The sequence below is a fragment of the Typopeltis vanoorti genome, chromosome 8, assembly GCF_054136105.1.
Source record: "Typopeltis vanoorti isolate ZY-2024b chromosome 8, IOZ_Tvanoo_1.0, whole genome shotgun sequence".
In the NCBI taxonomy this organism is placed as follows: Eukaryota; Metazoa; Arthropoda; class Arachnida; order Uropygi; family Thelyphonidae; genus Typopeltis; species Typopeltis vanoorti.
The window spans coordinates 79,146,456-79,169,221 of NC_143556.1; the positions used below are offsets into that span (position 1 = coordinate 79,146,456).

Sequence of the window (22,766 nt, forward strand, 5' to 3'; positions counted from 1 at the left end):
TAGATAATGAATAAGAAAGGGGATAATGTACAACTCAAATAAAGACGAAGTATTGCTTGATATAATGCCCCATTAACACCATATAACTTTAGCATTTGGAATAGCTTCTCTCTTGGCACCTTGTCATATACCTTTTCCAGATCTACAAAACTTAAATACAGATCTTTGTTATATTCCCATTATTTCACAACTATCTGACGTAAAGTGAAAATCTGATCCTGATAGCCTCTATTTGGACTGAATCCACCTTGTTCTTCGCCAAGCTTCTCTTCCACAATCCTTCTCAATCGTTTCTCAAGTATACTTACATATATACTTACATAAGAGGGTGTGAGCAGGGAAGTGAGAGGCAGGTTTTTTCGTGCAGAGTTGTGAATGATTGGAATGCCTTGCCTGAGAGTGTGGTGTCTGCAAGAAGTTTGAGTATGTTTAAGACACAGTATGATGAGATGTATGTGTGATAAAAGTACCTCCCAGATGAGTATTTGACTCCATGAGGTCTTGGGGTAATAATAATAATAATAATAATAAAAATAATATCTTACCAGGAACACCAAGTAATGAAATGCATCTATAATCTCATTCAATTTTATTTCCCTTTTTATATAGGTACTATGTGAGCTCTACTCCAATGAAATGGAATTCATCCCTCTGTCCAGGCATTCGGAACTATGCAGTGCAGCCACTGTAAGACTTTTACACCTCCATACTTCAGCATTTCTGGTCAAATATCATCTACTCCTGCTGCCTTTCCACATTTCAAGCCTTTGATGGCTTTTTCTACTTCAAGTATGGATATGTATTCCTGACTGCATGCCTGGTCAGTGTTTTTTTACCACTGTGCTGTCATCACTGCTTGTTTCATTTAGCAGTTTTTCAAAGTAATTACTCCATACTTCAAGGATATCTTTTTCTCCTGTTTTCATGTCACCTTTATCATCTCTAATTCCTTTTACAGCACTCTTTACTCCATTTCTGAGCTTCTTCAACAATCTCTATAATATCTTGCCACCTTCTTGATATTTATTTTCTATGTTATTGCCAAAGTCCTCCCATGACTTTTGTTTGGCCAGTTTTACACACTGTTTAGCTTTCTTACATTTGTCTTTGTATTCTCTAAGAGCACAAACTGACTCTTATTTGCCAGGAACTTTTGATATGCTTTCTTCTTTTCCTTCACTGCCTCTTTAACTTCCTTTGTCCACCATGGAGTTTTGATTTTTCTATCCTTGCACACAACCTCAAAACATGCCTCACTGGCTGAATCAATCAATGTTTTCTTCAGGGCTTGCCATTGAATCTCGAAGGTTTGGTTCCTTTTCTCAAACTCTTTCGTTTTTTCTTGAATAATATTTGTGTATTTTAGTCTACAGTTCACATCTGAGAGCTGCTCAACTTTTATTCTTTTTAAAACTTTCTTACATGTTCTTCTTTTCGATATGAAATTCAATTTTATCATACTAAAGACTAAATGGTGATCACTTCCAATTTCAAATCCTCTGTACATTCTGGTGTAATGCAACCAGTGGGAAAACATCATTATCAACAATAACATAGTGAATGAGACTTTTCTTATTCCTGCCTCTTCTCTCTATGTGAATTTGCGCACATTTTTATGTTGGAACATTGTGTTAGTAATAACCAGTCCATGTCCTGAGCAGAAATCCAACAGGTATTTGCCATTATTATTAGCTTTGTTCTTTTCTACAAATTTTCCCAAAATATTTTTGTATATCTGACAATCATTTCCTACTCTGCTATTTAGAGCCTCAACAAGGACCAACTTTTCAGTTTTTATTGTGTCAGTTGCTTTCTCTAAAGCCTCAAAAAATTCCTCCACATTTACCTTAGTAGAATCTTCTGTCGTACAATAGGCACAAATAATTCTCATTGTCCAATTCCCCATTCTCATATTTGACCACATCACTCTACTTGAGACTGCCTGCCATTCAAGAGGATTAGCCTCATATTTAGTGTTGAAAACTATGGCTACTCCTTTTCCTTGATTGTCATTGCCTGAATATAACATTTTGTATTTATTGCTAAGAAAGATCTCACCAGTTTTTGTCCTTTCTGTTTCAGTCACTGCTATTATGTCAATCTCGTACTTATCCAATTCCTCAGCTAGCTCCATTTCTTTGCCATTCTTTTTTTCTTTGGCTTCTTATGTTGATAGTACCGATCTTGAACTCTGGTGATGTTGAATTGGGGTAAGTTTTAGGATTTGTTCCAGTAGCTGACTTTTCGCTGTTGTCCTGGTTCCCTGGCGAAAACAACGGGGCCTTGTTTAACCAGGCAACGCCCCAGTGGGCATGAAATTCTGTCATGTTGTATTATCATTTTCAATTTTGGTTTAGGCCAATAAGAATACAATTTGGTTGGCTAAATCCCAAATTGCCAGCCCATACACACCCGTGCAGTATTCAGGTAGATACCTAACAGGGTACACCACGAGAAGGTGAGGATTGGACATTAGGTCAGAAACCCTGGTCGGTTCTCCACAGTCCTTTGAAGGCTATGTGGAAGTCTCCTCTCAGTTATATAGCTTTGACCCTTAAGCACTTCATTTTTAATTATTTCTTTTGTAATTCTATTATATTTTACATAGTCAGGAAACCATGCTCTAGAGACCAAACATGGAAAACGTTTTGAATGCAATTCAAGTTTCCAATAAGCAAGGTAGTTATGGTCTTACATCAGGTAATGAAATTCGTGTGTTGAGGCTTAAATTCTGTGAGGACATCATGCTGGAGGCTTAATGGAATATATACAGAACTCGGAAAGGATTAAAACTGATTTTAATGCTTTCAATGTTTTGTTTCAGTCAATGAGACATCTTCAGGAATTACAAAAAAACTAATGTAACACACACACCCAAATACAACACAATACTGTGAAACACATAGGTAACACTAAATCCTATCTAGGTGGTGTACCTTCTATTGGCGTTTGCAGGCGGTCTAGGATGTAAGGTGGGATCTCTGATAATTAATGTTTCCCAAATTTTTGGAAGTTTTATGCAACTGCATTTATTTAAATAAATGCAGTTGCATAAAATTCAGCTTATTTCTGAGTGCTGCTGCAGATTCTAAAAATAGTCTTTCTTTTTTGAATTTACTATGGTGGAGCATGGTGATTTTTTTTCCAGAAGATCCTGTGGGTTGTATCCAAAACATGGTCTGCAGGCCAGATTGACCATAGTCATGATTGCGACCATAGTCGTATCACAATTATGGTCAATCTTGCCTGGCAGATTGACCTGATGATTGATGAGATTCAACCATTGCAGATTATTTTGCCTTGCAGAACCATACACTTGTGCCCCCTAATCCAGCTTTGAACGTAGAAGCTCACAATAAAGATGAAGCAACGAATATTGATCTGCACCCCCATTCACTGGAGGATAGAGTGCAAAGGAGATTCAGTGTTTAGTTGCATTTCTCTTAGTTGATGAATGAGTGCAAGTTATAATTAATTTCATAAGGGTTCACTGTGCGTTTTTCACCATGTTTGAATAAAAACAATCAAAGAGGGATGAAGAAATCACTATGTTAAAGGAAGACTGTGCGAGGGTAACAATTTTCTCATCCCTACTGTATGACATATATGAAACATGGCAATTAAATAAAATAGTAGATCTTTATGGAATGAATATACTGCCTAGGAATCATACTATATAGCATGCCCCAAAGAGCTATTCCATTATTTTTATTTTAAAATATTCCAATTTTAAAAATTAAGTGTATATTTCCTCATTCATTATATATGTCTATTATCTTTCATCTAGCAATTAAACCAATAATATAATTGGTTTAATTGCTAGATGGATATTTTTAAAATATCCATTTTAAAAACAATTGTACATTTTAGATGATTCTTATTAATATTTCAAATTAATATTTATTTAATTCTTTTAATACTTTTGTAGAATTATTCTTGTTGAGAGGCTTATACGCTGGTTAAACATGATAACTAATATTTAAGGAACTGACAGCGTATACTAGAAATATAGATTAAATAAACTTTAATATATACTTTCCGATATTTCGGCGAACGTCACGTTGCCATCTTCTTGGGAACTTACTAAAAGACACGTGCACACAAGTACTAATAACAGCAAATGAGACTGAAGCTAGGAAGTTAGCATTTCCTAAAGTCCTGATGGTGCCCCCTGGCAGGCTATATTGGTAGTTCTTGGCCTTTGGGCTGAAGTTCTTCTGATAAAAGTTTCCCAAATTTGGGACAGTTTCATGCATCCAAATTTTTTGAGGTTTGGCATGTTCCTAAGGGCCGAGGCTGATTCCATGAATAGTCTTTCATACTTGAACTTGCTGCGGTGTACTACCGTGGCTTTCTTCCATCTTATTCTGTGGCGAGTATCCAGAGCGTGGTCTGCAAGCCCACAGTGGCTGTACTGGTAAAATGGGATGTAATCCTTGTGTTCTGAGATTCTGATATTTGCTGTCCTGCCTGTTTGGCCAAAGTAGGACAGTTTACAGCTGCAAGGGACCTGGTATACACCAGGTAGGTCTAGGGGAAGTGGTTGGTCTTTGGTGGAGCGAATAAGGGATGCCAGTTTTCTATGTGGTCTGTAACAAGTGGTCAAGTCATGTTTTTTTAGGATTTTATTGATTTTTTCCGAGGTGCCTCTGATGTAGGGAATCGTGATAGATTTAGAGTAATCTGATTTAGAGAAATCTGATTTAGATTTAGAGAAACTGCCCCAAATTTGGGAAACTTTTATCAGAAGAACTTCAGCCCAAAGGCCAAGAACTACCAATATAGCCCGCCAGGGGGCACCATCAGGACTTTAGGAAACGCTAACTTCCTAGCTTCAGTCTCATTTGCTGTTATTAGTACTTCTGTGCACGTGTCTTTTAGTAAGTTCCCAAGAAGATGGCAACGTGACGTTCGCCGAAATATCGGAAAGTATATATTAAAGTTTATTTAATCTATATTTCTAGTATACGCTGTCAATTCCTTAAATATTAGTTATCATGTTTAACCAGCGTATAAGCCTCTCAACAAGAATAATGATCATCCACGGAGATCTCTTCGCATGCAAGGCCAGCATGCTTCAGTCAGCCATTACAGCAAACTGAAGCTGAAATTATCCAGACAACTTAACCGTCTGGCATTCCTAAAACGCTGCCGGGATAACCATGTCATCCCGAACTGTGTCAAATTTAAACACCGCTTCATCTCACAGAAAGCTCTCCGTATTTACAACCGCGCTAGCCAGGCATTACTTCGGGAGCAAATTACCACCACACGGGGTCCCTAGCCGACATAAACAGCGCTATATCAACGCTAGAAAATGAGCTTTCACTTACGCTGAATCACGAGCTTTGGTCGGTACTACATGACGTCTCGTGTACGGCAGCTAAAAAAGAATTTGAACGAGTACGAAGCCGACATATCAACAAGTTTGATAAATTAACAAAGAACTCGGCGCCCAAACTACAAACCAACACTGTTGTTAACCTATCGTCAGCTACCTTAAAGCCAGAAGCACTCCACGCTCTGTCACGTGGTCACAACTTCGCCATTGCTCCTAGGAAATTACCGGCCGAGGAATTAATGATTCAAATTGAACGCGGGATTCGCCAACTGCCTAACCACATCGCCAACGATATCAGATTGGATGTAGCCTGTGTTCTCAACAAAGCAAATCCTCCAAAATCCAACATATCCAGTAGTGAATACAAGGCACTACAAGAATTGAAAAGAAACAAAAAAATAGTGATCACCAAAGCGGATAAGGGAAACGCCACTGTGGTACTTAATCTTAAAGATTACACAGGTAAGCTCAAGGCTCTATTATTAGATCGTTCCACTTACCTCCCCATTGATTACAATCCCACCAATTCACAAATTAGAAAACTCTATAGGCTCCTTAAGAAGGTCACTTCTTGGCCTGTGGAGATTACCAACAGACTATAACCCTATAACTCTAGACCCCCCCGCATATATGGGCTCCCAAAAATACACAAAGAAAATGTGCCATTACGTCCCATAGTGGATGGCATTGATTCCCCCACTTACAAACTAGCCAAGCATTTAGCCAAAGCGCTCTCACACTATACTGGCAATACACCATCACACATAAAAAACTCAGCCCGCTTCAAAGCCAGTACAGAAAACCTTACACGCCAACATAATGACATAGTGGTCAGTTTTGATGTCTCCTCCCTATTCACGAATGTCCCCCTCAAAGAAACCTTAGAGCTAATCCAAGCTAAATTTCCTCCCGATATCTCAGCCCTATTTCAGTTTACAATGAACTCAGGCTATTTCGTTTGGCAGGAAAAATTCTACAAACAGATAGAGGGGACAGCCATGGGTTCACCACTTTCCCCACCCTTGGCCAACTTCTTCATGGAGATGTTTGAAGAGAAAGCCTTAAACTCAGCCCCACAAAAACCTACCATATGGCTTCGCTACGTTGATGATGTTTTCGCTATTTGGCCACATGGCCCGGATTCACTCCTCTCCTTCCTAACACACTTGAACAACCAACACCCTAGAATCAAATTCACCCTGGAAAAAGAGGAAAACAATAACCTCCCCTTCCTAGACACACTAGTCACCCACCAACCTGATGGAACCTTGGTTTTCTCAGTTTATAGAAAACCCACCCATACAGGCAGATACATTCACCAACAATCCCACCCCCCCCCTCACAACAATATGGAGTTATTAAAACATTATTCAACAGGGCAAAAATAATCTGTTCTAATGATCAAGCCCTAACCACTGAACTAAATCACATCCGTGACACTTTCTCAGCCAACGGCTACCCCCTCCAAAAAATCCAAAAAATACTTAACCCAGTTATCCACAACCCACCACCCCTCCCCTTCACAAAAAAGATTACTCTAAATCTATCACGATTCCCTACATCAGAGGCACCTCGGAAAAAATCAATAAAATCCTAAAAAAACATGACTTGACCACTTGTTACAGACCACATAGAAAACTGGCATCCCTTATCCGCTCCACCAAAGACCAACCACTTCCCCTAGACCTACCTGGTGTATACCAGGTCCGTTGCAGCTGTAAACTGTCCTACTTTGGCCAAACAGGCAGGACAGCAAATATCAGAATCTCAGAACACAAGGATTACATCCGATTTTACCAGTACAGCCACTCTGGGCTTGCAGACCACGCTCTGGATACTCGCCACAGAATAAGATGGAAGAAAGCCACAGTAATACACCGCAGCAAGTTCAAGTATGAAAGACTATTCATGGAATCAGCCTCGGCCCTTAGGAACATGCCAAACCTCAACAAATTTGGATGCATGAAACTGCCCCAAATTTGGGAAACTTTTATCAGAAGAACTTCAGCCCAAAGGCCAAGAATTACCAATATAGCCCGCCAGGGGGCACCATCAGGACTTTAGGAAACGCTAACTTCCTAGCTTCAGTCTCATTTGCTGTTATTAGTACTTCTGTGCACGTGTCTTTTAGTAAGTTCCCAAGAAGATGGCAACGTGACGTTCGCCGAAATATCGGAAAGTATATATTAAAGTTTATTTAATCTATATTTCTAGTATACGCTGTCAATTCCTTAAATATTAGTTATCATGTTATTTTGTAGAATTAATTAACGAGCATTCATGACTTCCTAGTTTTTCAGATTATCTCAAAATCAGAAACTATTATTTCCATTTGAAGCATTTCTGTGTCACTCTTTTAATATTGACAATAATAAGTAATTCAAAGATACCAGAATGAAGGGGGAGAAGATGAATAAAATACTTACTGGAGGAGACTGAAAATTTAAGGAGTGTATAAGTTTGTGCACTGCTCCAGTACATCCAGTTCCAACAAAAATTACAGCATCCTGTTCACTAGTATTAACAGCATTTCTTATTATGTCTCTGCAAAAGAAGAAAAACTGCTTTTTAATGAATTTTTCAAAATGATGGATGAAGGCAAAAGAATAACTAATATCAAATATGCAGATATATATTTAAAAAAAAAAAAAAGGTTTAAATTGTTGCTACACTACAAAAACACAGTAATCATCTCACTAAAAGCAATGTACTGGCATATCACAAAATTTCAACACAAACATTTCTATTCACTATACACACACAACAGTAAATATGCTTGATAAGAAATTACATTCTTCATTAATCCTTTACCCAGGCATAAACAAATGAAAGTTTGCACATAAAATATCTTCACAAGCTACTTGTTTACAGGTAATGATTTCATATCAAATTGCCTGAGTATCCCATAATGCACAACACATACACACCTGCTTTTTGGATGAGTATATTGCACTGCATCATGGAAAGAGTCACAACCTAGACTGGGATTGAAATCAGTAGGAGCTACATCTTTGGCTGATTTAGCTCTCAGTATCTCCAAAGTCATATTTTCCTTAAACAAATAGCAACCCTGGAAAAAAGATAGCAGTAGAAATTTTTTTCATTTGGTTATGAAGCAAATGATACTTGACGAGAAATTATATTCTTGTTGGAAGCTTTATCCATGCATTAGCAACACTTTCATGCACAAACTTCTTTTTGTTCACACCTGGGTAAAGGATTAAAACAAGAATACAATTTCTTGTCAAGTATAATTTACTTTCTAACCAAACAGAAAAACTTTCTACAATCACACACACAGGTTAAAAAACCTGCACTTCTTTCTCTCATGGTTACACAATTCAAGTTGCCAGTTTAAATTATATTATTGGTTTAATCATTTATCCAAATGTAAGCAAACAAAGTTTGTGCATGAAGTAGCTTCATAACAGGGTACTTGTATATAAAGGCTAATGACCTCATATCAATTGCCTTAGTATCCTATAATGCAAAGCACATATCCTTACAGACATGTATAATGCTATGCATTATGGGCAGGGCCACTTGTTTGCTTACTTGGATAAAGGATTAAACCAAGAATATAATTTTTGGCATCTTTAATTTATGGTTTTTCACTATGGTATAACCAAGTGAAAAACCTTTCAACATCTATCTCTAATCCAGAGTATTTTAATAATAAGGTGTGACACCTTTTGGCTACTTGTATATGGAAATATGACTTCTGCATTACTTCAACCTTGGTATCACTTCTGGGTATGGTTCCCACTAATGAGACCTAAACTTCTGTGTCTGGCTCCCAGAGAGTCAAAGAGAAAAAGATGGCGGCTCGTGTGTTTGTGTTTAGTGTCGTGTATTATCGATGATGAATTGTGAATTTGATTGATATGTTTTTAGATTTATATTTATGCTTATTCATTAGTAATAGTAGTTAATTGCTTGCTACCATAAACAGTCACTTTATTTTCCATAGTGCTTTATCCAGGTAAGTCATTTGTAATTACAAGGGCGATATGCTAGGCCTACAGCCGCTAGTATCGCTTTTGTTTGTTTCTTATAGTGACATTTTATTGCTGGTAGACACCTAAGAGTGTCTACGGGATTTGCTAGTGGACCCTCAAGTCCACAGGATTATCTTTACCTGCTTGGGACACCTGAGAAATTTCTACTCTTTCTCCTTCTGTGTCTTGAAATGGCAAAAGCTGTGAATGAAACCAAATTCGAGGAGGTATATAGGGAATTCCTCAGACTGGGAAAGCTGATGAGTGATAATTGGCCGGGAAAAGTGAAATTGTATAACACGTCCCCCCCCCCAATGTGTCTCAGACGTTGTCGCTGAAGATCATTTAGAATCGGTGCCTTCTACTCCTTCAGACTTTGTAGAAGTGCGCGCATGCAAAAAGCGAAGAACAACAGATGAACCGCACATTGACAATACTGAAATGGAACAGAATTCTCAGGGTTCGGATGCCTCTATTTCTCCCAAAGAAAAGGTGCCTCCGATCATCCTTAGAGAAAAGCATAAGTGGGCAGCTTTAAGACCCACAATGTCCAATTTGCATATTGGCTTCATTAAAGCCAAAAACATGGATGAAGGCATAAAAATCCAGCCAGCAACAGTGACAGATTATAGAAGGTTGACCAAAGAACTGGACGACAGAGGCATCCAGTATCATACCTTTGCGCTCAGCTGCGAAAAAAACTTAAAAGTAGTCCTTCGTGGTGTCTGTGAAGACATTGACACAGCAGAAATAGCTGCTGACCTAAATTCTCAGGATCTACCTACAGTTAAGTTCAGCAGAATGTACAAAGCAGACAAGACTCCCATGCCATTAGTCCTTGTTGAGATTCATAAAATATACAAGGATATTTTTTGGATATGGTTGTGTTTTCAGAGAGCTCCCGAAAGCTAAGTACAATTTTGAGTAAAAATTAGAATATAGGTAAAAATCATAACATAATATTGCCTAATTTTGGTAGCTTGTTGTGTCTGTGGGATTTTGGTGTGAATTCCGTTATTTAATCTAGTATATAACATGACGTTTCATAGATTTGAATATGGCGCCAATGCGACGTAAGATAATGGCATCCAAAAATACGACGCCATTGTTCAAAAACTATAATGTGAAAGAGTTTGTCCAATGTGATGTGTGTGGGATGTATGCATTCCCGAATGAGGCTGGAATTTGGATTGAAAGTGATAGTGGTGGGAGAATGTGCAGAAAGTGTAAGCAAAGTGAGGAGTTGAAGTATGTGTCAGGTTGTGAGATAGTTATGGTTGAAGAAAGCCAGAATTGCCAGAATGTGAGTGAAAATAGTGGCTTGATAGGGAATTGCGATGTACAAGATGGCAATGAGAGCGGTGATCTAAGAAAGAGTGAAAGCAACCATACAGAGAGAGAAAATGGTTTAAATGATAAAAATAATGAGGAATTATTTGTAGGAAGTGAAATCGCTAGGTTGCGCGCAGTGATACAAAATGCGCAGCGGCAATTAGAGCACCTGCAAAACTCTTTCCAGAGTGATTCGGCTAACGTAAATAAACAGCGTAAGAATGAGAGAGTTTCTGAAATGAAGGAAAGAGTGTTGTATGGTGACTCGTTATTAAGAGGGGTGATAGATGGCAGTGTAACTAAATCGTACTTACCAGGTGCGAAATTTAAGGATGTAAGTGAGAGTATTAGAGTGCAAAAACAGAGGGTGAAAGAATTAATAATTGTGGCGGGTACGAATGAATTGAAAGGTGATAAATTTTTTATGAGAGAGGACTTGAAAGTATTGTTAAAGGTAGCGAAAGAAAAGAGTGACAGAGTTAGAATGGTTAGTCTGTTGCTGCGGTATGACAGACAGGAGTTTAGAAGGAGGGCCATAATCGCAAATGACATTATGCGTAGGTTATGCAGACGGTGTGGTGTGGAATTCGTGGACGTGTGGAATGAGTTTGAAGGGCAAAAGGACTTATACAAGATGGATGGCCTGCATTTGAATGGACTTGGTGTGCGGAGACTGGAAAGAGTGTTGCTGAATGAAGTGAAAATGGATGTGTAAAACCAGGGAAACTAGAACTACCAAGGAGGGGGGGAATGGATATGCAGACATCAGTGAGACAGATGCGTGTAAGAATGTATATAATGTACCCGAGCTAGCACTAAGGACAAAAAATGGGAATGGGTCATTTAAAATAACGCATCGATATAGCGGTGGGACTAAGGGATCACTGCATTTCATGTATACTAATGCCAGGAGTATTAGGAACAAGAAGGAAGAATTTTTGGCCTTGATTGGCTCTTCCTGGCCACAAGTTATTGGCATTAGTGAAACATGGTTGATGGAAGATGATATAGTTAGTGGGATAGAATGTGTAGGTTATAGTGTGTTTAGGAGGGACAGAGAGAATAAAATGGGGGGAGGGGTATTATTGATGATAGCTGATGAACTGCAGCCAAGGAGAATTGAAGTTGTATTGCAGGATAGTGAAAGAAGCTCATTTGAGGCTATTTGGTGTGAGATTGAGACTGGCAGAATAAAATATACAGTTGGGTGCTGCTATAGACCAGGTGATGGAATAGATGGTGGAGATAGTATGCATAGAGAAATTGATGAAATGAGTGGAAGGAGGGTAATTATTATGGGGGATTTCAACTATGGTCGCATTGATTGGAGTGAGGAGAGGACACATGTGAGCAAGGAAAAGGATTTTATTCAATTATTAAGGGATAACTATCTGAGACAGCATGTAATTGAAAATACTAGGGGTGTAAGAGTGCTTGACCTGGTAATAGCATCTGAGAATTTGACTGTAATGAATATGACCATGTTGCCACCTATTGGTGAGAGTGATCATATGGTCTTGACCTGGGAGGTGGCTAAAGGTGTGGAATTTTCGATTAAGACAGGGTATATGGAATTACCGTGCTGGCAAGTATGACAAGCTTAGGAGATTGCTTGGATCATTGCCATGGCAGGTACAACTGCAAGGGCTGGACGTCGATAGAGCATGGGAAGAGATCAAGGAGCATTTACAGGAGGTTATGGCTGATTGTATACCTTGGGTCCGAATAGCAAAACAAGTAGGGATTAAATGGATGAATAACACCATTAAGCTTGAGCTGCAAAAACAGAAACAACTGTGGAGGGAATTTAAAAAAAGGGGTGACCTGCAGGCACACGAACGGTATAAAGTGCAGGCCAGCAAGGTAACGAGTGTGGTAAAAAAAGCAAAAGTGGATTATGAAAGGAAACTAGCTTTGCAAGCAAAAGAGAATCCCAAACAGTTCTTTCAATATGCTGCAAGCATATTGAAAGAACTGTACACGGCAAAATGATTTTAAGGAATGACGATGGTAAGGAGGTCACTGAATCAGTCAATGTAGTGGAGTTACTGAGCACGCATTTTGCAAAAGCATATCATCCAGGTGGTGACATTGAAAAAAATGAAGGAACCATTAGTTTATACGGGAATAGTGATGAATGAAGTGGAGGTGACTAGTCTATTACAGAACCTTAATGTGAACACATCTGTGGGATTGGATGGTATACCGGCACGGGTCTTGTGTGAAGCAGCTAAGGAATTATAAGTGCCCTTGACCATGTTGTTTAATCTGAGTCTCAGGTCTGGTTTAGTCCCGAAGGTGTGGAAAGAGGGGAAAATAGTTTCACTGCATAAAGGAGGATCCAAGACTACGGTTGCAAATTACCGACCGATCAGCTATCAGGAGTCGTTGTCAAGGTCTTGGAGAAAGTAGTCAAGGGAAAAATACAGGAATGGATTGATGAAAATGAGATACTGTACAGGGGACAGCATGGCTTTGTGAAGGGTAGATCATGCTTCAGTAACTTGCTCAAGTTTTATAACAAGGTGACAGCTGAGCTGGATAAGGGAAATGGGTTTACAGTGATACTGCTGGACCTGGCAAAGGCATTTGACAGGATACCACATGGAATACTAATCCGTAAACTACAATATATGGGAATGGATATAGGGTTGGTGAGATGGATAGGTGGTTGGTTGATGGAGAGATATCAAAGAGTAGTTTATTCAGGAGTAGAGTCCAAAAGACGACCTGTGACTAGTGGTGTGCCGCAGGGTTCTGTTCTTGGACCACTGCTGTTTAATCTGTTCATTAACGATATAGGGAAGGATCTAAGTGGAACAATTCATTTGTTCGTTGATGATGCAAAGTTGGGTAGGGCAATAGTGAATGCAGAAGATGTCAAAGTCTTGCAGGATGACTTAGATAGATTGGAGTTCTGGGCTAAGGAGAATGGATGTCAATTTAATGTGACAAAATGTAAGGTTATGCATTTTGGGGTGAAAAGATTAGCAGCAGTATACCACATTGGTGGAACTGTACTCCAAGAGATTGATGAGGCCAGGGACTTGGGAGTGTTGGTGGATAGGGAGATGAAGTTTAGGGGGCACATTGCAAAAGTAGCTAAATCAGCTCATCAATTCACTTGGTTGTTGAAAAATACCTTGACAGAGACAAGCAAGTTATTGTACCTCTGTACCGAGCCTTGATAAGACCTCATCTCGACTACTGTGCCCAGATTTGGTTACCTCGGTTCCTTCTTGATGGAGAGGAGGTGGAGAGGATCCAGAGGCGAGTGACTAAGATGATAACAGGTCTATGGAATGAACCATATGAGAACAGGTTGAAGATTTGTGGGTTGCAGAAACTAGTTGATAGGTGGAAAAGGGGAGATATGATTGAGACATTCAAATTGCTAAAGGGATTCTATAGGATTAATTCAGAGGATATTTTTGAGATCAGGACTGGTGGTGGGAGAACTAGGGGACACCTATGGAAGCTGGGCAAGAGTGTGGTTAGCAGGGGTGTTGGAGCTGTGTTCTTTACTTTTAGAGTGGTAAATGAGTGGAATAAGCTGCCAGAGTCTGTTGTGGGTGCTATGACGGTTAACGAGTTCAAGGCAAGGTATGATAGATACTGTGAGAATGTAATCGCATAGTTGTGTGGACATGATGTTTAGGGCCTCCCTCGATGAGTCTAAGGACTCCTGGAGTCGCTCGAAATAATAATAATAATAATAATAATAATAATAATATCTACAACTTAAAAACAGTCTGTGGTCTCATTGTCGCACAAGAACCATTCCGTAAAAGATCATCTTCTGGGAAGTGCCACAGGTGCCAGAGGTTTGGCCATGCCCAGAATCTATGCAGAGCAGAATATAGATGTTTAAAATGTAGAAACAGCTACCTAACCAATACCTGCACAAAGTCGAGGACCACCTCGGCCAAATGTGCCAACTGCAGTGGCCCTCATCCTGCGAACTACAAAGGATGTACTCAGCATCCAAAGAACAGACGGGTGGGGGCAGTCAATCAGCCCTCCTCCTACAGTAATAGAATACCAGAGGCCCAGATATCAAAACCGGAGACTCAGCAGCCACAGTCGGAACAAAATTCTGGAACTCCGACACTTCACATCTAGGTATCAACCAGATGTTATTTTAATCAGTGAAACTCATTTAAAACCCTCAGACAATCCTACAATAAGGGCCTATCACCTATACAGAAATGACAGACTACTCTACAGAGGCGGTGGCACTGCCATCTTCATTAAAAACTACATTAAGCACCACTCTGTGAGCATTCCTTCAACCACTAACCTTGAGATCACAGGAGTGGAAGTAGTCACCAGCTCCACTGGCAAACTGAAAATCTACTCAGCTCAGCTTACAACCCTCCCCAAAAATCTCTACTTCACTATGAACTGAATGCCATCTTATGCACCAGAGAACCCATTATTGCCGGGGATCTGAATTCCAAGCATCCTGCGTGGAATTGTACATCCACAAACAAGAATGGTTGCATCCTTTACAATTACTTAGGATCAAGCAACACTGTTGTGGCAGGCCCAACCGAACCAACTCATCTCAGTACGTTCGGCACTGCTGACATCCTGGATATAGCTATCCTTCAGGATATTAAACTTCAATTCAGCATCATATCTATGGATGAACTATCATCTGATCACAACCCAATTCTACTACAGCTGGGAAAACAAGAATACTTGTCTTCTCCTTCTAACTCCTACATAGCATGGGAAAGAGTGTCAGCAGCACTGAAGGATTATATTGGACCTGTTCCTCACATACGCACAAAAGAAGAAGTAGAAACTGCAATTACAAATCTCACACAACAAATTAATTCTGCTATAAAGGTAGCTTCCTCCTACAAATCTGCCCGCAAGCCAGATCGTTTGCCTGAAGACATCATGAACTTGATCAGAGACAAAAACAGAGCTAGGAAAAGATACCGTAACACGTGTGCACCATAAGATAAAATAAATCTAAACAGATTAAATGGGGCACTAAGAGATGCATTCAAAGCCCATAGAGACCAAGTATGGGATGAAAAGTTATCCTCCATTTCACCTACTGATCACTCCATCTGGGGACTACTGAAAAATATCAAAAACAAAGACAGATCCCTTCCCCCAATATTCGCTGACCAGGGCCTTGCTCACACAGATGTAAACAAAGCAGAAGTTATAGCACACAACTTAGAGGAGCAATGCAGGCCTTCGTATGGAAACCTTGACTTTGACCACATATATAAGATTCACAGCAAGGTCAGACACTCGCTCAAACTTCCTATCTCCAGCACTGACCATATTGCACCAACATCACCTGCTGAGTTATGTGACATTATTAAAAAATTAAAGAACAAAAAAGCTCCTGGGCCAGACGGCATTACTAATCAGGTGATTAAACTTCTGCCCCAAAAAGCAGTAGTGCACCTGACCAGTATAATAAATGCAATTTTAAGATTTCACTATTTTCCTTCCACCTGGAAACTGGCTGACGTAATTCCTATACATGAGCCAGGCAAAGACCCACACCTACCGCAAAATTATCGTCCAATCAGTCTTATCTCAAATCTGGGTAAGGTTGCAGAGAAGGTCATCCTCTCACAACTCCAAACCTCAGTAAATGACCCAAACATCCTCCCTAAAGAACAGTTTGGTTTTAGGCAACACCATAGTACTACCCAGCAAATCCACAGAATTGTGGAATACATCACCACCAGCTACAACTGGCACCAGTGCACAGGTGCTGTTTTCCTAGACTTATCCAAAGCACTTGACAAAATCTGGCATTTTGGACTCCTGCGAAAACTTATCTTAGCCGGTACCTCACTAAAAATGGTTCACTTAATCTCCATTCATATCTTCAGAATAGATCAATGCAAGTAAAAATCAACGGTTCCACATCCTCCCAGCGACACATCTTTGCTGGAGTGCCACAGGGATCTCTACTGGCTCCATTGCTGCTATATACATGTCAGACATCCCACAATCCGATAACTTCCATTTTGGCCCTGTATGCGGACGATACGGCAATACTAACCAGATCTCTCAAACCCCATTTCATTACCAGAAAGCTTCAAGAAGACATTCTAAAGCTGGAGGGTTGGTTCTCTAAGTGGAGATTGGAAGTCAACCCCCAGAAAAGCTCAGCCGTTCTTTTCTCAAAAAGGCCAATGTCTCCTTTAGGAGATGTGTTACTATTCAATACTAAAATTCCCTGGCAGACAGAAACAAATTACCTGGGTGTGATTCTCGACAAAAAGCTATCTTTCAATCAGCACACTAAGTCTGCATGCACAAAGGCATCTAAAGCCATAGCTCAGATCTATCCGCTAATTAACAGAAATAGCAAGCTCAGCAACAGAATCAAATTGCAACTATACTAGATAACAATTCTTCCTATAATCACCTATGCCTCTCCGGCCTGGAGCCACACCTCTAATGCTAACATTATCAAAATACAGCGAGTGCAGAACAAGTGCTTGAGAATGATTCTGAACGCCCCGTAGTATGTTAGAAACAATCAACTCCACAGAGACACAAATATTCCCTATATTTTCTCTTTTCTGCAATCCTTAGCATCCAAGTTTTTCCTAAAGACGTCCACACATCCCAATGATTTGGTTCAGCAAACTGCAGCATAAGATCCAATGGACATATTCAAATACAGAAGACCAAAAGCTATATTAGCCTCCTTTAGTGATGCATAATCACCATGCCCTTTCAGGGCGAGCAATCTGCTCATAAATTTTACCTTCACTGTAACCAAACAGATAGCGGGGAATACGAAAAGCATCTTGCTTCACCCCTAAAGTCATAAATGTCAATTGTCAATTGTCTGGCTCCCACTAATGACATCTTGGTTTTCAGCAAGATAAGTACTTTGGTTTTCTTTTGTTTGTTTTTCCACTTTGATTTCATTTGACTGGTGCTAATGGTGGTTTCAGCCCCCACTAGCCATGTTTTTTTGTTTTGTTTTTTTAAGTAAATTAAGATTGCTGGTAGTGCAGTTAATATCTGCTATGCAGGATTATTTCTGGCAGTATCACAGCCACCATTTTGTAGTAGCTCAAATAGAGTATTTGCTAGGTGGTGTAGAATTATTTCTATATCACTGAATTATTTTAATTCTTAGTCTTATGACTGAATGGATTTTTTTTTTCTCTCTCTTACAATCAAAAGCAGAGGTTTTGGTCTTTTTTCCCACCTGAGATAATGGTACCAATTCCTCCAAGGGTACAAACTCTAGGAATTAAAATTCCAGGATGTGAAGAAGCATGACATAGCCAGACGATCGGTGCTAATAAGATTTATTCTTTCACCCCATATGGCAGAGGGAAATATTCTAGATGTGGAAACAAGGGACAAACTATTACAGGTTTACTTCAAAAGTAAAACCCTGTATTACAGGGTTTTACTTTTGAAGGCAGCACAGTTATTCCTGTAATGGCCAGGTAAAAATTGAAAGGTAAAAACAGTAAAAATCGAAAGATTTCCAACAGAATATATAGAGAAGAGTAATGAAATTCTTATACAGACATTCTCGAAATGGGGTAAGATTAGTAACATATGAAATCGTTTATCAGGTGAAGATCCAAACTGGTTTTCTGGTGATGTCATCTTCACAATGGATATGAAGATGCCTGTACCAAATTTTGTCAACACTGGTACAACCCAAGTTATGGTAAACTAGCCCCTAGTACAAAGGCAGTGCCTGTGTTGTGGTTCATATGATCACACTTGGGTGGTAACTGCCCCAAATCTAAATGTTTCACCTGCATAAAGATCTGACATATCACTAATCAGTGTCTCAAACCCTGTCAAAAATGCAAAAGTTTAAAACACAGTGTTAACATCTGTCCTTTTAGAATTTTCACTGAAAGAGTGGGAGAATCGGTAGAACCAATTAGAAAGCCATGTATATCAGAGAGGCATAATGAAGAGTTTCCAGATCTTGCAATTCAGTCTAGTAAAGACAATGCTTTAAAACAAGCTATACTTGGTAAAAATCACAAAAACTGCATGGCAAAATCAGCTAGAAATTAGCCCCAAAGTTCCAGATCTACAGGAGCCACTTTCCCAGTCAAATATGGATGGAACAATATCAGTTGAAATTACCAATAATGAACCTAGTATAACAACTGAACAGATACAAGAAGAAATGCAAAAACATGAAACTGTTCTACAAGGAGAAACTGATCTCCTTGCAGAACAAGGAGTAAACTACAAGTTGACTCCTTGTTCTACTGGAGAAAAAAAACAGAAAAGCAAGTAAGACAACTGAAAGAACTTAATATGCAGACAAGATCATCAAAAAGGAAAGATGAATTGAAAATTGAGGATACACAAAAAAAAATTAAAAAGAAAGGAACTACTGTACATCTAAAAGAAAAAGAATAAAAAATGTAAAGATGGAGAAGGTTGCAGATCATCAAATGAAAGCTCTTCAGGCTGAAGAGTTTATGGACTATGAAGAACCAATCTCATACTAATAAAGGGAAAGCAAGAGATACAATTAAAAAATATATAATAAAGTTTTACTGATTTAAAGTTTTCTCAGTACAATTATCATCTACATGAAAAGAAAATAACTAGCTTCCAAATCAAGAACAATAGGCATGAAACTGAAATAAGAGAAAGTAACTGGTCACATAACGAAAAAACTCTTTGGTATTTCCTTTCGTCTGCTCAAATAATTTCTTCTCATAATCTGATTTTTTTCTTCCTTACCTTACTGGTCACCTTTCTGCTTATATACTTTCCACAACATCATCTTTTTCTGCAGCTGTTTCTTAATGATATTACTTATCCAACTAATTCCTGTCCTTCAGTATATTATGTGATATTGCTTCCTCTAGATACCCCTTCACTATCCCCATGCACAATGAACATCCTTCCCTTGAATAATCATCTGCAAGTGCATCATGATCACCTGCCTTGTAGTTTCACATATACCCATTCTTAACTAGAATTTTCACATGTTTTGCTACCTCCAAAGTCAAAAACACATGATCACTTTCACCAATTAGAGATAATATAGCCACCTCCATTATGGACAGGGCTTTTGATCCTAATTGATTCATCATTTAGGATCATGAAAAAGATTCATCACTCTCGTGACCCAGGTTTCCTCTGTAACATTCTGCTTCAAGTAATTATCTCTCAGTAAGTGTATAAATTCTATTTCCCTCCTGTGATATTATCTTTCCTCCTTACAATCTACACCATCTACCAATAATTGTCCAGACAATCCTGTAATTTGAAGTTATAGAACACTCCAGGTTTGTTAATAACATAAAAACTGGTGTATAGATTGTAGGAAGCAGTATTTCATCATAGCAGTTGAATACAGGTGGTATGATAAAACGATATGAACTGGGTGACTTTGAGAGAGGTATCATCGTGAGCTGTCACATTGGTGGCATGTCTATACATGCCATTGCCGCTCAACTGGAGAAACCAAAATCAATGGTTGGTGACATGATCAATAAATGGAGATGTTCTGGCATCACTAGTGCAGGAAAACACCCAGGGTAGCTGCCAAAAATGACTGACAAGGACAGCTGGGTGTTAAAATGGGTGGCATGCAAAAACCGGCTACAATCGGCACAGACCATCTGTGATGAGTTGTAGAGTATCAGTAATGTACAGTATTAGTGCTCACCATGGTGAGCACTAATACTGTACAAAAAGAACTCCATTTATGGGTTTTCACAGAAGAACAGCAGCACACAAGCCAAACATCACAACAATGAACAAGGTGGCTCATCTGGCCTGGTGCAAAGAGCATGTGAACTAGATAACTGGCCAGTGGAAAATGGTACTCTGGAATGATGAATCAAGGTTCACCTATTTCCAGACTAATGGCAGGGTGTGGAGGTAGCCTGACGAATGCTTGTTACCACAGTGTGTTGTAACCACAATAAAGATGGGTGGTGGAAGAGTAATGGTGTGAGGTGTATTCAGCAGGTTTGAAGTGGGACCACTGGTCGTTGTCTGTGGTTTCACAAAGGCAGCTCGGTACCTTGATATTATTATTATTATTATTATTATTATTATTATTACGGGCAACTCCAGGGAGTCATTAGACTCATCGAGGGAGGCCCCAAATCATTTTCATCACAACTATTCGACATTCATACAGTATCTATCATACCTCGCCTTAAACTCATTCACTGTCACAGCATCCACCACAGACTCAGGGAGCGCATTCCACTCATTCACTACTCTAAAAGTAAAGAACCCAGCTCTAACACCTTTACTAACCACACTTTTGCCCAGTTTCCATGGATGTCCCCTAGTCCTCCCACAACCAGCCCTGTTCTCAAAAATATCTTCTGAATTAATTTTATAGAAACCCTTCAGTAATTTGAATGTCTCAATCATATCTCCCCTCCTCCGCCTATCAACCAATTTTTGCAACCCACAAATCCTCAACCTGTTCTCATACGGTTCATTCCACAGACCTGCTATCATCTTGGTCACTCGCCTCTGGATCCTCTCCACCTCCTCCCCATCAAGAAGAAACCTAGGTGACCAAATCTGAGCACAGTAGTCGAGATGAGGTCTTATCAAGGCTCGATACAGAGGAACAATAACCTGCTTGTCTCTGCTTGTCAACGTATTCTTCAGCAACCAAGTGATTTGATGAGCTGATTTGGCCACTTTTGCAATGTGTCCCCTAAATTTCAATTCCTTATCCACCAACACTCCTAAATCTCGTGCCTCATCAATTTCCTGGAGCACGGTTCCACCAATGCAGTAAACTGCCTCCCATCTTTTCACCCCAAAATGCATAACCTTACATTTTGCCACATTAAATTGACATCCATTCTCCCTAGCCCAGACCTCCAATCTATCCAAATCATCCTGCAAAATTTTGACGACATCTGCATTCACTATTGCCCTACCCAACTTCGCATCATCCGCAAACAAATGAACTGTTCCTCTCAGATCCTTTCCTATATCATTTATGAACAAATTAAACAGCAGTGGTCCAAGAACAGATCCTTGTGGTACACCACTAGTCACAGGCCGTCTAGTGGACTCTACTCCTGAGTAAACCACTCTCTGATATCTCTCCGTCAACCACCCTCCTATCCATCTCACCAACCCTATGTCCATTCCCATATGCTGCAATTTACTGATTAGAATTCCATGTGGTATCCTGTCAAAGGCCTTAGCAAGGTCCAGCAGAATCACTGTAAACCCATTACCCTTATCCAGTTCAGCCGTCACTGTGTTATAATACGTGAGCAAGTTACTGAGGCATGACCTACCCTTCACAAAACCATGCTGTCCCCGATACAGTATCCCATTTTCTTCTATCCAATCTTGTATTTTCCTCTTGACTATTTTCTCTAAGACCTTGATAATGATTCCTGTTATGCTGATTGGCCGGTAATTTTCAACAGCAGCCTTGGAACCACCTTTGTGCAGTGGAACTATTTTCCCCTCTTTCCACCCCCTTGGGACTGACCCAGTCCTGAGGCTCAAATTAAACATAATGGTCAAGGGCACTGACAATTCTTTGGCCGCTTCACGTACGACACGAGCTGGTATACCATCCAATCCCACAGATGTATTGACATTGAGGTTCTGTAATAGACTAGTTACCTCTACCTCATTCATCACAATTCCAGTATAAGCTGTTGGTTCCTCCATTTCCGCAAAGCCACCACCTGGATGATATACTCTTGCAAAGTGCTCGCTCAGTAATTCCACAACATCGACTGATTCAGTTACCTCCCTACCCTCAGCATTTTTTAAGATCATTCTACCATGAGCATTTTTCCTTTTACTTGCAACATATTGAAAAAACTGTTTGGGATTCTCTTTAGCCTGCATGGCCAATTTCCTTTCGTAATCTGCTTTTGCTTTTCTTACCACCCTTGTTACCATCCTGGCCTGAGCTTTATACTGTTCATGCACCTGATGGTCACCCTTCTCCTTAAATTCCATCCACAATTGTTTCTTTTTTTGCAGCTCAAGCTTAATAGTGTTATTCATCCATTTAACCCCTACCTGATTTATTATTCGGACTCTTGGTATACAGTCAACCATTGCCTCCTGCAAACAGTTCTTAACCACCT

General features: G+C 39.6%; 1 protein-coding gene across 1 annotated transcript in view; it reads right to left on the reverse strand.

Annotated features, from left to right (window-relative positions):
* Positions 1 to 22,766, reverse strand: part of LOC150104149 (uncharacterized) — a 295,320-nt gene that overhangs the window by 266,554 nt on the left and 6,000 nt on the right. The window contains exon 3 of the mRNA XM_090396408.1: positions 7,768 to 7,885. Within this exon, the coding sequence (XP_090252534.1) occupies positions 7,768 to 7,885 (118 nt within the window). The remainder of the gene's footprint in view (positions 1 to 7,767; positions 7,886 to 22,766) is intronic.